This window comes from Coregonus clupeaformis, chromosome 5, assembly GCF_020615455.1.
Source record: "Coregonus clupeaformis isolate EN_2021a chromosome 5, ASM2061545v1, whole genome shotgun sequence".
NCBI lineage: Eukaryota > Metazoa > Chordata > Actinopteri > Salmoniformes > Salmonidae > Coregonus > Coregonus clupeaformis.
This window is the reverse complement of record NC_059196.1, coordinates 20,967,820-20,983,306: the sequence shown is the minus strand read 5'-3', so window position 1 is coordinate 20,983,306 and position 15,487 is coordinate 20,967,820. Positions and strand designations below refer to the sequence as shown.

At 45.5% G+C, this 15,487-nt stretch overlaps 1 protein-coding gene and 1 non-coding gene across 7 annotated transcripts in view; both read right to left on the bottom strand.

Annotated features, from left to right (window-relative positions):
• LOC121564406 (E3 ubiquitin-protein ligase TRIP12) overlaps positions 1-15,487 on the bottom strand; it is a 42,105-nt gene that overhangs the window by 4,760 nt on the left and 21,858 nt on the right. For 5 of the 6 annotated variants that reach the window (XM_041875756.2, XM_041875759.2, XM_041875758.2 and 2 more), the window contains 20 exons: positions 14,314-14,475; positions 14,118-14,186; positions 13,828-13,993; positions 13,550-13,667; positions 13,231-13,387; positions 12,849-13,002; positions 12,198-12,426; positions 11,968-12,086; positions 11,436-11,640; positions 11,215-11,315; positions 8,988-9,162; positions 8,207-8,348; positions 7,749-7,940; positions 6,615-6,766; positions 6,227-6,384; positions 5,930-6,003; positions 5,601-5,800; positions 4,506-4,633; positions 2,609-2,760; positions 2,031-2,173 (listed from right to left, as the gene is read on the bottom strand). In XM_041875756.2, the coding sequence (XP_041731690.1) occupies positions 2,031-2,173; positions 2,609-2,760; positions 4,506-4,633; positions 5,601-5,800; positions 5,930-6,003; positions 6,227-6,384; positions 6,615-6,766; positions 7,749-7,940; positions 8,207-8,348; positions 8,988-9,162; positions 11,215-11,315; positions 11,436-11,640; positions 11,968-12,086; positions 12,198-12,426; positions 12,849-13,002; positions 13,231-13,387; positions 13,550-13,667; positions 13,828-13,993; positions 14,118-14,186; positions 14,314-14,475 (2,996 nt within the window). The remainder of the gene's footprint in view (positions 1-2,030; positions 2,174-2,608; positions 2,761-4,505; positions 4,634-5,600; positions 5,801-5,929; positions 6,004-6,226; positions 6,385-6,614; positions 6,767-7,748; positions 7,941-8,206; positions 8,349-8,987; positions 9,163-11,214; positions 11,316-11,435; positions 11,641-11,967; positions 12,087-12,197; positions 12,427-12,848; positions 13,003-13,230; positions 13,388-13,549; positions 13,668-13,827; positions 13,994-14,117; positions 14,187-14,313; positions 14,476-15,487) is intronic. The other variant, XM_041875764.2, reaches the window with a different exon arrangement.
• On the bottom strand, positions 9,519-9,657 carry LOC121567223. Its single transcript, XR_006001074.1, has one exon. It is a non-coding gene; the product is annotated as a small nucleolar RNA SNORA8 (small nucleolar RNA).

Here is a 15,487-nt window from a genome sequence, read left to right as displayed (position 1 = left end):
GGGGAGAAGGGAGAGGAGTGACAATGATAGTTGGTCAAAATGCATGGCATATATACACTCACTTGGACAGTTTATTAGTTACACCCACCTATACTGAACAAAAATAAACGCAACAAGTGAAGTGTCCCATGTTTCATGAGCTGAAATAAAAAGATCCCAAAAATGTTAACACATTTGTTTACATCCCTGTTAGCAACATAATCCATCCTTCTGACAGGTGTGGCATATCAAGAAGCTGATTAGACAGCATGATCATTACACATGTGCATCTTGTGTTGGGGACAATAAAAGGCCACTGAAATGTGCAGTTTTGTCACACAACAATGCCACAGATGTCAAGTTTTGAAGGAGCGTACAATTGGCATAATGATGCAAGGAATGTCCACCAGAGCTCTTGACAGAGAACTTAATGTTAATTTCTTTACCATAAGCCGCCTCCAATGTCGTTTTAGAGAATTTGGCAGTAGGTCCAACCAGCCTCACAACCGCAGATCATGTGTAACCACGCCAGCCCAGGACCTGCACATTCTGATTCTTTACCTGCGGGATCGTCTGAGACCAGCCACTCGGACAGCTGATGAAACTGTGGGTTTACACAACCGAAGAATTTCTGCACAAACTGTCAGAAACAGTCTCAGAAAAGCTCATCTGCGCGCTCACCAGGGTCTTGACCTGGCTGCAGTTCGGCATCGTAACAGACTTCAGTGGGCATATGCTCACCTTCGATGGCCCCTGGCACGCTGGAGAAGTGTGCTCTTCATGGATTAATCCAGGCCGGGCAGATGGCAGACAGCGTGTATGGTGTCATGTGGGCGAGCAGTTTGCTGATGTCAACGTTATGAACAGAGTGCCCCATGGTGGCGGTGGGGTTTTGGTATGGGCAGGCATAAGCTACGGACAACGAACGCAACTGCATTTTATCGATGGCAATTTGAATGCACAGAGACACCGTGACGAGATCACGAGGCCCATTGTTGTGCCATTCATCCGCCGTCATCACCTCATGTTTCAGCATGATAATGCATGGCCCCATGTTGCAAGGATCTGTACACACTTCCTGGAAATTGAAAATGACCCAGTTCTTCAATGGCCTGCATAATCACCAGATATGTCACCCATTAAGCATGTTTGGGATGCTCTGGATCAGAGTGTACAACAGCATGTTCCAGTTACGCCAATATCCAGCTACTTCACACAGCCATTGAAGAGGAGTGGGACAACATTCCACAGGCCACAATCAACAGCCTGATCAACTCTATGCGAAGGAGATGTCACGCTGCATGAGGCAAATGGTGGTCACACTAGATACGGACTGTTTTTCTGATCCACGCCCCAATTATTTTTTTTTTTTAAGGTATCTGTGACCTACAGATGCATATCTGTATTCCCAATCATTTGAAATTAATAGATTAGGGCCTAATTTATTTATTTAAATTGACTGATTTCCTTATATGAACTGGAACTGTAAAATCGTAGAGATTTTTGCATGTTGCGTTTATATTTTTTGTTCAGTGTAGTACCGGGTTGACCCCCCCTTTGCCTCCAAAACCCTAGACACTGTCGTGTGTGAAAAGCAGTTTCTGAGGTACTGGATCCGGTGCGCCTGGAACAGAGGATCATACCACGCTCAGTCGCTTAGGTCACTCGTTTTGCCCATTCTAATGTTCAATCAAACAGTAACCGAATGCCTCGATGCCTGCTTTATATAGCTAGCCATGGCCACATGACTCACTGTCTGTAGCCACGATCCATTTTCTTGGATGAGGTGGTGTACCTAATAAACTGGCCAATGAGTGTATATATTCAGTTGCTTATGTGAGTTAATCTTGTGCCTGTAAGAGAAAATTGCAATTGAAGTTTCAGTTTACTTCCTGAAATGATACGGAATTGTCCTCAACCCTGGTCTAGACACGCAATTTGAGGACATTGCATTAGTGAATACAGGGCAAAAATATTCAGTAAAACAAGGTTTTTGTGTGTGTTCTGAACCAGTGGGTGTTTATGAGCTGAAAAGCAGTCTGATGAGTTACCAGGTCTTGCCGAGCTCTGTGAGCCAGGTGGGGATGTTGCCGGTCATGATGACCAGAGGGTCCTGCAGCTGTCGGTTGGCCTTGGCTGTCAGTTTACTGTTGATGAACTCACTGGTGGGGATGATCTCCTTAGACACAGCATTCTGAAAAAAACAACAACCTCAGTCTACTGGAACTACAACAACGCAGTGCCTCTGCCTCTCTGATGCAAAGAAACAGGGGGCTAGGCTCCGTTTGAATGCAAAAAGGACAGTTATTTTTGGCAACTGTGTGCACTAAGAGGGCTGTCTAGCTAGCAGACAGTTATATGGTACACTGCGGTTTACCTCCTACAAGCCCACAAAGATATCTTAAGCATTAAGTAGAACATGACACGGACAGTGGAATCTTTTGGAGGCAGTCATACAGGCTTGTCACAAATGGCAACTTATTCCCTACATGGTGGAACACTTGTTTGCCCTGGTCAAAAGTAGTGTACTATAAAAAGGTTATAGGGTGCTATGTGGGACTCAACCAGTATGTAGTTGAGTTAGCGCCAGTATCTGCAGGGTGGAGGGAGGAAAGGACAGGCTACTCACGTCGTACAGGTAGAACCAGTAACTACTAATGGAGTGCAGCACCCTCAGCAGCAGGTTTACATCCAGAGACGGGTCGTCAAAGGTAATGCTCTCCGGGGGCTCCGACATGAGGTACATCTCCAACGGGCTGGCCACACTGGGACACACGCCGTCTGGGAGGGGAGAGACAGCAAGTCAGGGTCATATTAATTAGTGCACACGGTAGCAAAACATTTTGTAACGGGAAACAAAAACAAGCATTTCTTATTGGACAAGGGCAGGTAGTCCCTTGTTGTTTCAGTCCTTTTCTTCCGTTTTGTGCCCAATGAATACGACCCAGATGTGGTAGCTAAACTGACATGGTAAAATGTATAGTATGAGTTAAGGACTTGTAGTATGTAGTGCACTACTTTCAAAGTAATACGGTGTAGAGAATAGGGTGTCATTTGAGACTATCAAAGCCCTTTGGCCATGGGGTTGGTGCAAAAGCACTTTGGGACAACTGCTAACATAAAAAAACGGTTTTAGAAATACATTTGATTAATTGATTAGACAGACAATATCTGTGGGTTTGTGTGAACAGGTCATCTCAGGTCATTAATTCATTCAGATGGTCAAAAAAAAAAGTAAATTGACCATTCGCTAAGCCCCAGATGGATAGCAACCGACACCTCGGACAAGCTCACGTTTCAAACCCCTGGAAGCCATGGAGGGCTATGGAAAAACAGAGTTCATAAAAACAATTATTTAAATGGATAAACTATGATACATGATATATAGAGCCCGTTGAAGTGTTTTTCAAATGCGAAATTATACTGTGGTTACATTGTCTGCTAGCTAGCAACGTACGAGACCATTCGGAGGAGGAATTATTTTTTTTGCACCAATCTTCGATAGTGTAATTACACTGATCGGCTACCATATGAGGCCAAAAGTGTTAAGTGTTTTTTGGGAGCTCTTCTTGAAGATAGTGGTTTCCTTTTATGTATTGATCGCATACAGACACTTTACCAGGTGTTTAAAGACAATGTTACATATAGGATTAATATAACTGGTTTTCTCCAAATGTTCTACTACGCTAACATATGAAATTGTTATAAGATGGTCATACCATGGATCATTTAGCTATTTGATTTAGAATTGTATGACCCCTTTAGGTATCAATACAAATTTGAATATTGCCTTTACTACTATAGCCCATAGAAACGCATTGAATGACATTCATAAATGGCAAAAGTCTAAATAAATCATAAGGTTTTGAAGCATGTCACCTGTATCTAGGAGATAAGAAAGCTCAGGAAATAATTATTTTTTGGACACATCTAACCCCTTATTTTTGTTGACACAAAACTACCTCCATACTTCCATTAATTTGTATGGGTTACCTTCAGACGAGTCCTGTGACACTTGTGGGGGGTTGTAGAGCAAATGGAGAACACCATCGTGAGTCTCATCTTTCCGCTACAGACGTTTTTGTGAGAAGACAGATTTTCGCCATGTCTCATTGGCTGACAAGCACCGCTGTAGCTCGGCCACCTTCCACCGCAGATGCGGAAGGCCGACATAGGCAGTTGCGGTGGATTGAGTTCATAAAAAAAACATCTCTAGATTAAACTGATGGATTTTGATTGGGATTCTTTTATTTTTGTTACTTCGACTATAATAACAATAGACTTGATTAAGAACACAGTTTGAGATCATTGTGAGGGGTTTTCTCCAGTGGTTTAAAAGAAGGGGCCGTTAACTTTTTTCAAGCAGGAGAAGCAGGTCAGATCACTTCATCCCCACTGTAATGAGTACTTTAGAGTTGCACTACAAAAGAAACCAGCAGAACTAGTCTCTCAGTCTCCAGGCCAGTAGACAACACAGACACCCACACCACCTGTCTAGGCCCAGAGGTGGTGGCAGTGGTTCCTACCGTGCCACAGCTCGTCCTGTTTCTTGGCGTTGCGGGGCGAGGTCTTGGTGGGGGCAGTCTGTGCCCGGCCCCTTTTCCCTCCCACCGCATCCTTACTGCCATCCTCATCCTCCCTCACTGGCTTATACCTGATGGGATAGAGAGCGTGTCTGTGGAAAGCATCTCGGGGAACGTGACTACATTGCCATGTCAGTTGCATTTGTTCACCAACTCAGCCATCTATTAGACATGTGTGAGACTTCTCAGGGAAGGTGGCTACAATGCACAACCCTAACAGCCACCCACTATAAACATCAGTCAATTGTGTTCAGGGCCAAATGCAGGTAGATTTAGCTATTGGCAGGTAAGAATGTCTATTTCACCAGCCACTTTGGCAGGTGGTCAATTTGCAGGGCTCTACAGTGTGAGCATTATATTCGCGAATAAAAATAGACAATTGCATGTGCTTATACTTAAAGAGTTAGAAAAATACTGCAGTAGCTGTTTTTCAAAGCATTTCTGCTGTTTTGTTTCATAGCTGCTCATTGCACAAATAAATACTAATCCTATATCACACCACACACAGCAACACTGCCTGGCAGGGGAGCTAAGCTCACTGAGTGAAGTGCTGATCGATATATTTTTGGAGGCACAGTCATAGAAGTAGGTCTAATTTACTCCAAAGTTTACAAAGTGAGACTTTGTCCTTGTGTTTCTTAGCTATTTACATTGCCTTGTTCACAAGTTCGGTTGTTTTTCAACAATAGTTTGAGTCTGCTGCTTCAACTGATAGCGAAGAGACGCCTTAGACGCCAAATCTCACACCACGGTAACCTGGCGCCCTTAAAGGGGCAGCTGAACATTGTCTTTGATATTTTAATTAAAAGACAGAGGACACAAAAAATGAAATTGATCAATATACCACTACTTCTTACTAATACATTCGTGTTTTAGAAACGTTACAAAGCATGGTCATCTGTTTTATGCAAAAACAACATTTTGGCTGATAAAATTAAATCTGAGGGGCCGGTAGATTCTCTTATCTACATGCCACAGTGGCTGGTGGACCAAAAATAACATTTTAGGCCCTTGTTGTGTTTGTTATAGAAAGGCTACCATATGGTGTGGGTTTTGGTCCAGATGCCGGCCCGTCCGAGCGGGTTGGCCTCGTCGTCCGTGGACTCCCTCTCCTCCTCTGCCTGCAGGCTGAACTGCCGCACCGCCTGGTACACCGTCATGTTGTAGGGCAGCAGGTGGTCGCCGATGTAGAACTGCAGCCGGTGGCGCACGCTGCCAGAGTTCAGGAATTGGGCCGCCTGGACAGGGATAGACGGTCAAGTTATGGTGGTCAAGTTAGGGTTGGCAGTAACAGAATTAGTTATTGGTGGGGGAAGAGGTATTATTCGATATGGAGGTTATTTTGCAAGGACATTGTAGCTACGTACCAGCGATTCGTCAATTTCATCGTCTGAACCATCATCGTCACTGTCCTCGTCCTCCTCTCTGATTCGTCCGTAACCTGTAGAGACAAACAAAAGTCCCATTGAGCACATCGGCATGTTACCCATAAATGTCAGTAAAACAAGGAGACATTCTAGAACAGAAAAACTCTGGGAAGGAAGTTGAGAAAGCAGCCCAGTTGAATGAAGATCATTTGTGGGTGACCTATGCTCCTCACAGAGTGAAAGGGCTTAAGTCAAGTCAGTAACTCAATGCAAAGAGACAGTTTTCCCAGTGCTCACCTCGGACCACCAGGTAGCGTTCAATGGCCTGTACCAAGGCAAGGGGGTCGATCTTCACCGGGCCCCCCTTCCACTGCTTCACATTGGTGCAGTCCGGGTGCCTCTGCAGCTGACACTTGAGTTGGTGTGTGTTGAAGAACTTCAGGGCCTGAGACCCTCTGAAGGGGAGACACACGTCAACAGACAAGATCACAATGATACAGAGGTAAATACTGGCAAGTCCCCTTCCTTGACCTATGCCCATTGGCCCTATTGAAGTCTATATGGGTATCACACATTAAAGTAACCACACATTAGTGAATAACTGACATTAAAAAAAGAGAGGGTTTGTGGAACAAAAGGAACAAAGAGATTGAAGGAAGAGACGGGACTAGGTAAATGAACTAACCTGCTCCCGTTGCCGTTGCCACTGGGGAAGTCATGCACCTTGACAGGGAACTGCTCCATCTGACTTAGGCAGTTGTTCATCTTGTGCACCAGTGACAGCAAGGGCCCGTTCTCAGACGGCTCCAGGCGGCCTGCCGGCTCCATCCCCGGGATCTGGAAGGGCAAAACACAGGAGGGACACGCTTCAAACAACCTGCAAAGACTAGAGTCGTATTCATCAGGGCATACCGTACAAAAATGTTTTGCAAAAGAAAATGAAAATAAGCATTTATTATTGGTTAAGTTTAGGTAGTTCCTCCCTTTGTCAGTTTTCTACAGAGTATAACCAGCTATAGTTCATTAGATACTGGCGAATAGGAAGTCAACAATATATAAACAGGGAATATGTAGAATAAAAAAATAAAATTTAAAAAAAACGGTAATTCAAATGTCACATATAATTGAAAAAAGACAACAGTCTAGGCCAGTGTTTCCCAACTCCAGATGTGTTGTACCACCGGACAAACACACCTGATTCAACTTGTCAACTACTCATCAAGCCCTCAATGAGTTCAAATGTTTTTGCTCGGGTCTACAAGAAAAATGTGCGCCGTTGTGGGTACTCGAGGACCGGAATTGGGAAGCACTGGTCTAGGCTACATAACAATATTATAAGCAATAGATACAGATGCAATACTTTAGTAGGCCACAAAAGGCGGGGCTCGGTTGAGTGAGTACCTTATGAACTCTAGGAGAAAAAATATCTATATACACAGTCCAGCCGGCATTCATTCTAGCCTGAGCGCAAACCCTCATACTGGCTTTATACTGTATTTAGAGCCATGAGTTGTATAGCCAATAACTAGGGCCTTGAGTTTTTCCTGGTCAGGTCAATCTGAAGTGGTCAGGGAAAAACTTCAGGCCCTACTAGCGCAACATGGCCTATTTGTTTGTCTGACATCCTTCCTAGACATAAATGTTTTTTTATTTTTAAGATGCCCTCAGCTCCAGTCTCTGCCACGGTCTATTAGTTGGCTACATTGTCAGTCACTGGATACTGAGAAAGGATAAAGTCTTCATCGGGCGAAAGACAAGCTTCTGATAGAAACAGAATCTCATTCTAGTTCTGTGCTTCAGACCAGCCGAACAGCCTTACCGGGCAACCGTAGAAGACGTGCAGGAACCTCTTGAGGCGGACGTCACGGCTGACCAGGTCACGGTCACTGCTGGAGGTCAGGTAGAGCAGCAGCTGCTTGACCAGGCCGCTGTGCTGGATCTCGAACGATGACACGTCCGACTCTGACACGATGCTGCAGATCTCCACAAGGCACTCCACGCCACCGTCCATCTGGAGGGGAATTGGGGGTGTGACAGCGGTCAAGAACGTTATCATAACCCAAGTCACTCGCCATCATACCTTAATGACCTCGTCTTTAGCTAGCAATGTAGATAGTACCCGGTACCATCAACACAGCAAAGAAAAACAAACAGCTGCTTTCTCAAATTAGTATTAGCGAACAGGGTCTCCAAAGCAGTCTCCAATATGTAAACTAATTACTATCATAGTGTGCAACACTACAACGTGAGAGACTGTTGTGGAGTACAGTACAGTACCTGCAGGCTGAGCTGTTCCGTGGCGGTGCAGAGTCTCTGTAGTACATTTAGTGCGGGGTTGCTGCCATCAATGTTTTCAGTGTTGAAGTAGCGCACCACAAACTTACAGGCCTGCTCTTTGATCCAAGCCTTGATCTTGTCCCTGGGGGAGGAATGAAACCATCGTCATTATCATCACCACCATTACTACCAACACCATGGCTGTCTTCTTTCCTCCAGTCCTTAATTCCTTGACTACCTCGCAAAGCCCATTGGAGGAGGTTGTCCGAGGGGAGAGACCTTGGATCCAGAAGGAATTGAAGATTTGACAGCTTGGGTGCATTTGCTTTGATTAAACCGGGGGTGTCAAACATACAGCCCAAGAGCCGGATCAGGCCCTCGAGCCCATTCAATTTTAAGTGCGGCCCTCAGGACTGCCAAATGAGGGGCAAAATGAGTTTCATTAAACTCTTGCTACGTTGCGTGACAGTCCGTACTGAACAACACCTTTCCACAAAACGTTCAACGTTCTTGAACAGACTGAGGTGTGTTTACGGCGTATGGTGGGGTGTGCCTTGAAGCAATGAGTAACATATTTAAAGGGCAGCGGTGCATTTTTGAATGATCATATTTGCACAACCAAACAACTCGACATTTTAACTGATCTTTCAGAACAGCACCGTTGCACCCCATTTTACGTACCGAACGCAGCCCTAGCAACATTTTCTGAGAGAGCCAATGATAATCACCAACAACACTATCATCATTACCACCTCCACCACCGTAATCATTTCCGTCGTACCTGTTGTTGGAGACAGAGTCCTTGGGAAGCGCGCGTGCCAGGCCACTCACCCCGGCCGTGCGAGAGGGCTCAGAGTTGGTGCTGTTGGTCTGGGCGCCCAGCTTGCCCCAGGTCTTGGGGTTCAGACTGGCCAAGAAGGAGGATTTGGGGGACTGAGTAGTGGTAGGACTCTTGGCTGTAGGAATGGTAGAATGGTTAGTCACAGGATGAAACAAATTTCAAATGATACCCTATAGTTGAGCGTGTCCCAAACTCGGTCCTGGGGACCCCAAAGGGGTGCACGTTTTGGTTTTTGCCCTAACACTAGACAGCGGATTCAAATAATCAAAGCTTGATGATTAGTAGATTTCAATCAGCTGTGTAGTGCTAGGGTAAAAACCAAAACGTGCACCCCTTGGGGTCCTTAGGACCAAGTTTGGGAAACACTTATAGTTGTTTGAAACAGACAACAGATTCTCTGGTGGTTTTTAAAGAATGAAGTCATGCTGTATTTATGTCAAGAAATCACAAGTATCAGTTAGCATTCTGCATAAATGTCTCAACAGATATACCAGGACTGCAGCCACAAAGAGGCATGGAGACCAACGATGCCATATGCCGAGTTGCTCTTGCACTGAGTACTGAACAGTCCAGCCAGAGTAGCGGCTGGCTGCAGATACCATACAGTGCTGAATATTGTTGATTTGAATTAACGTAAATGAGAACCAATTTTGAAGCATCGACTTTATGGTAAAAAAAATGTAATAAAAATAATACATACAGTACCAGTCAAAAGTTTGGACACACCTACTCATTCAAGGGTTTCTTTATTTGGACTATTTTCTACATATGGAATCATGTAGTAACCAAAAGTGTTAAACAAATCAAAATATATTTAATATTTGAGATTCTTCAAAGTAGCCACCCTTTGCCTTGATGGCAGCTTTGCACTCTCTTGGCATTCTCTCAACCAGCTTCATGAGGTAGTCACCTGGAATGCATTTCAATTAACAGGTGTGCCTTGTTAATTTGTGGAATTTCTTTCCTTCTTAAAGCGTTTGAGCCAATCAGTTGTGTTGTGACAAGGTAGGGGTGGTATACAGAAGCCTTATTTGGTAAAAGACCAAGTCCATATTATGGCAAGAACAGCTCAAATAAGCAAAGAGAAATGACAGTCCATCATTACGTTAAGACATGAAGGTCTGTCAATCCGGAAAATTTCAAGAACTTTGAAAGTTTCTTCAAGTGCAGTCACAAAAACCATCAAGCGCTATGATGAAACTGGCTCTCATGAAGACCACCACAGAAAAGGAAGACCCAGAGTTACCTCTGCTGCAGAGGATAAGTTCAATAGAGTTACCAGCCTCAGAAATTGCAGCCAAATAAATGCTTCACAGTGTTCAAGTAAGACACATCTCAACATCAACTGTTCAGAGGAGAATGCGTGAATCAGGCCTTCAAGAATCCACTACTAAAGGACACAAATAATAAGAGACTTGCTTGGGCCAAGAAACATAAGCAATGGACATTAGACTGGTGGAAATCTGTCCTTTGGTCTGGAGCCCAAATTTGAGATTTTTGGTTCCAACCACCGTGTCTTTACGAGACGCAGATTAGGTGAACGGATGATCTCTGCATGACACATGGAGGAGGTGTGATGGTGTGTCCCATCTGGTTTGCGCTTAGTGGGATTATCATCTGTTTTTCAACAGGATAATGACCCAAAACACACCTCCAGGCTGTGTAAGGGCTATTTGACCAAGGAGAGTGCTGCATCAGATGACCTGGCCTCCACAATCACCCAATCCAATTGAGATGGTTTGGCATGAGTTGGACCGCAGAGTGAAGGAAAAGCAGCCAACAAGTGCTAAGCATTTGTGGGAACTCCATCAAGACTGTTGGAAAAGCATTCCTCATGAAGCTGGTTGAGAGAATGCCAAGAGTGTGCAAAGCTGTCATCAAGGCAAAGGGTGGCTACTTTGAAGATTCTAAAATATATTCCATATGTGTTATTTCATCGTTTTGATGTCTTCACTATTATTCTATAATGTAAATAAAAAGAAAAGAAAAACCCTTGAATGAGTAGGTCTCCAAACTTTTGACTGGTACTGTATATACACACACACACCAAGGAATTTTACCTTTACAACTACAAATGTATCATTGACATTTAGCACTATTTGTATCACCTGTGATAACCAATTGCATCCAGTCTCAGAGATTGTATGAGAGTTCCAATAACAATTACCCTGATTGTCTACTTTGTCATCATCCCTGGGAGGAGAGTACTTGGGCCTTCTGGGCCCTCTCTTAGGCAGACGTTTTCTCTTCAGCACATCACTTAATCGCCTAGGAGAGAGGGAGAGATGAATGTTGTTCTATGGAGGAGTGTGTGAGTGTACTTGTGTGTGGTATCTGACCTCTGAATACGTGCACATTCACGTGTATTTAGTATTCGTGTTCTCTCACCCCTGTGGGCTGAGGTCCAGTGAGTCGTCCATGCTGTGCTGGAAGCTAGGTGAGCCCAGGTCTGGGGTGGCGTTGGTGGCCAAAGTAGTGGTCGCAGTGCTGATGGTGGTGGTACACAGGCTAGCCGTGCCGCTGGTGCACGCCTTTGGGGGACTGGTGAGGAAGGCCTCCGACTCAGCCAGGTTCTTCACCTGGTGCATCACACCTGGAGAGGGCAGAGGGGAGATGGAATACAGTGAAATTACTATTTTCCCAATTCTCTGATATTGAAGACGGTCAGAAATTGTGATTAAATAAATCAGGGAAAATCTGTTGTGGTCCACAACATAAGCACATTGTGGTGTGATATCTCCATTTTATGACTTTGCTAAAAAACATTGAAGCTCAAACAGCAGTGGAGGATCCATCATAACAGGTCCTCTGAACAGCAGCTCCTGGTGCTAGAAAAGAGCTGTGTTTCAGCTGGGTGTTTTGGATCATTACAGGTCAGCTCCTCTAGGGACGAGACGCAGGCTCAGGCAGGATCTATTACCTTCTCTTCTGAAGAAGACACTGAATACGTCGGGCAGCTTCTGCATGAGGATCTCAGCCATCTGCAGAGAGCCCACTACAATCTTCAGGTCCTGGCTGGACAGCATGGAGGCAATGTGACTGGGAGAAGGAAACAGACAAACACAGGTTCAGGTGTAGTGTAAAGACACATGCCATACTGGCTATTTTTTTTTGGTCCATGGAGGCAGCCATCTTGACTCAAAAGTTCACCTGGACACAGCGTGGTTCCTCAGCACGTCCTTGAGGAGCTCGGCATCGGCGAAGAAGATGATCCTGAGGATGGCTCGGAGGCACTTATGTCTGACGGCTGGGCCCGCCGACGAGCTGTACACTTCGTACAGCACCCCGAACAGGGTCTTGATGAAGCACTTGGCCAGCTCAGGGTCCTCCTTCATCAGCTGGGCCCGTGCGTCCTCCCGCCTCACCTCCTGGTGACCCCCTGGGGGACAGACAGGGGAAAACTCATGTCAGATTTGATAGCTCTTTTGACTCAAAACGAGAAATTGGATTCCCTCAGCTAGTGCAGAAGACAGAAAGAAGCAGCCTGTTCAATTTCACAAGAGTTTACAAAGAGATGCCTCTATTGAGCATGTCTCCATTGGGAAAGAGGTAATCTGCCCTCAATTGGACTACCTGGTTCAAAAGGTTCAATAAAAATAAAAGAAACAATAACTTGGGGCAGTGACACCTTTCTCCACTGGGTCTATAGCAATCTATAAAATGTATCTTTTCAGGTGAATAGAGCTAGTCTCAGAACCAAATCAGGGCATCATACTACAGCAACTGACATGAGACGCATACAACTGACACCAGGTTGGGGATAATCTATGACTAGAGGTAATGGTGGTGTGTGTCTCTCACCAGTAGTGGGGTTGGCTAAGGGGTTGGGTTTCCTCTGGATACCCCGTGCTGTGCCAGTGTCCTCGTTGATCTGCTGCATAGAGTTGAAGTCGATGGTGTAGACACGGCCCAGGGTGGACAGGCTGATCTCATCCTCTCCGTTCTGGTGGGCCGTCTGGAGAGGAAGAGAGAACCAGACACCCCCAGACGTTAGTGTAACACTGGGCTGAACAGGGGATTCACACAGCTCACAACATATGAAGACAAACAGTCTACGTTGTAGTATAGGTAGGGCCCAGAGTTTTTCCTGACCACCTGACCTGAAGAGGAGAAACTCTGGGCCCCAAGTCTGGAAGAAAGGAAATTCCCTAAAATGGAGCGGAGCGGCATGTCTGTCCTTTACCTCAATGATGCGGCTGTCGATGCGGTTGTAGGGGTGCCACAGGCCCCGGTCGTCCCTCCACTGCCAGATGGCCCCCTCTGTGGCCTGGGCACTGCCCTTCTTCAGCATGAGGTCCACAGCAAAGATGCCTTCTCTGGGCAGGCAGGGCATCAGCTCGCTGGTGGGGGGGACAACAAACAGTAAGCAAAGTGAATCAGTGAACTTTGCAAACAAGGCATCTGTGGTGCGTGCATGGAGGACGCCATCTTTATGCACGTCCACCATTTGGGTAAAACAGTTTGTTGTAAAGTTGAGAGCAGCAGCAGAGGGGGTTCCTTACCAGATGAGTGAGGTGAGCTCATAGAGCTCCTGGGGGCTCCTGGGCACCAGGTCAATCTGCTCCTGGCAGCTACCGTTGGCCGCTCCGCACAGAAGGAAGCGCAGAGTCTCCGCAATATCTGAACAAAGACAAATAAATAGATACAGTCAGGGACTTTGGCCATGGAGGCATTTAGACTGTCATTATAAAGCTGCATTGTTAGGCTTTATTCAAGTGAGTAGTGTAAATACACAACGATAGGAAGTGTGTAAGAGTGTGCGTCTGCGTGAGCCACTCACTCTGCTTCATGAGCTGCACGGCCAGACAGGGGCAGTTGGAGCACATGAGGGAGAACATGCGCACCACCATGATGAACATGCCCGAGCTGAGCACGGGCGGGGTGACCACCAGCAGCTGTTGGATGTTGGTCAGCAGGTCCCGCGAGGCCACCTGCTGCAGCAGGTTCTGTGGACAGCGGTCACACAGAGGTCAAGTGTCAGTCATAGTGATGATGTCATCATGGGTCTGTTCAGGAGGGTGAGAGATGTTAGAGCCATAGAAACGTGTCGAGTAGAACCGCCTCACTCACCTCCTCGTGTTGAAAGTTGTCCACCAGCCTGGCAAAACAGAGACAAGTGCTTTCAACGGATTTCTTATCCTGTACGTGGGGGGGGGAAGAATAACCACATTAGACAATTGACACGTCTTCACAGGTAACATGCCACAGACAACACCAATCTCACCTGCAATATAGCAGAGCATGTAAAAGGTGAATGTGTGTGTACCTGGTGTGAGAGTCTCTGGGTCAGCAGTGGCAGGGAGTCAGAGACAAAGTGGAACTCGTCAGGGGTGATGCTCTGGCAGCAGTTGGCGGCAATGGCCAGGGCGTTCCTCTGGGCATTGATGCTGAAGAACTCCAAGTACAGCAGACAGTCAGCCAGGCCACCCTGCACGACACAGGAAACATCACACAGTTAAACAGGATAGGGATAGATGGCACATATGGGGACAGATTTACCTTTCAAAATAAAGTGGGACAGGAGGGGGGACCATCAAATGTGTCAATTCAAAATGGCTATTCCACTCCCTTTCATTTATTAAGTGATTCTTATTCTGTACAACTATAATACAGCAAACATTTATTAACACTGAGGGATCTCTGACCATCAAATGGTTGAATTCAAAATGGCTTCCGTTCATCTCTACACACAACATTTTAAATATTACATTTATGCATCTCTGCACAACAAGGTTTCCGTTTGGAAGATGTGGCACTGGACAACGTGACCGGGATGATTTTAATTTACCATCCATTTGAAAAATTCACCAGACCCATATGCATTGTGTGCATAACCCATCAGGGCATGGTGCTCAGAATGACAGAAATTCCATTTAGATTATGGTAAAGCATTTTAACAGAACATGCAACTCATGTAATGAAGCAGCCAATAGAACGTCGTTTTCAAACATTTGCCAAAATGCAATTTGCGGGAAAACACCATTCTAAACATGCGGTCCTCTGTAGCTCAATTGGTAGAGCATGGCACTTGTAACGCCAGAGTAGTGGGTTCGATCCCCGGGACTACCCATACATAAAAAAATGTATGCACACATGACTGTAAGTCGCTTTGGATAAATGGCATACTATTATTACATCACACCTGGGAAACCACCATTCTAAACATCACACCTGGGAAACCACCATTCTAAACATCACACCTGGGAAACCACCATTCTAAACATCACACCTGGGAAACCACCATTCTAAACATCACACCTGGGAAACCACCATTCTAAACATCACACCTGGGAAACCACAATTCTAAACATCACACCTGGGAAAACACCATTCTAAACATCACACCTGGGAAACCACCATTCTAAACAGCGCACCTGATAGCGGTTCCATATGTGACAGATGAAACTGTTAGAAACTTAGAGGGGGAATCTAAAGATGCA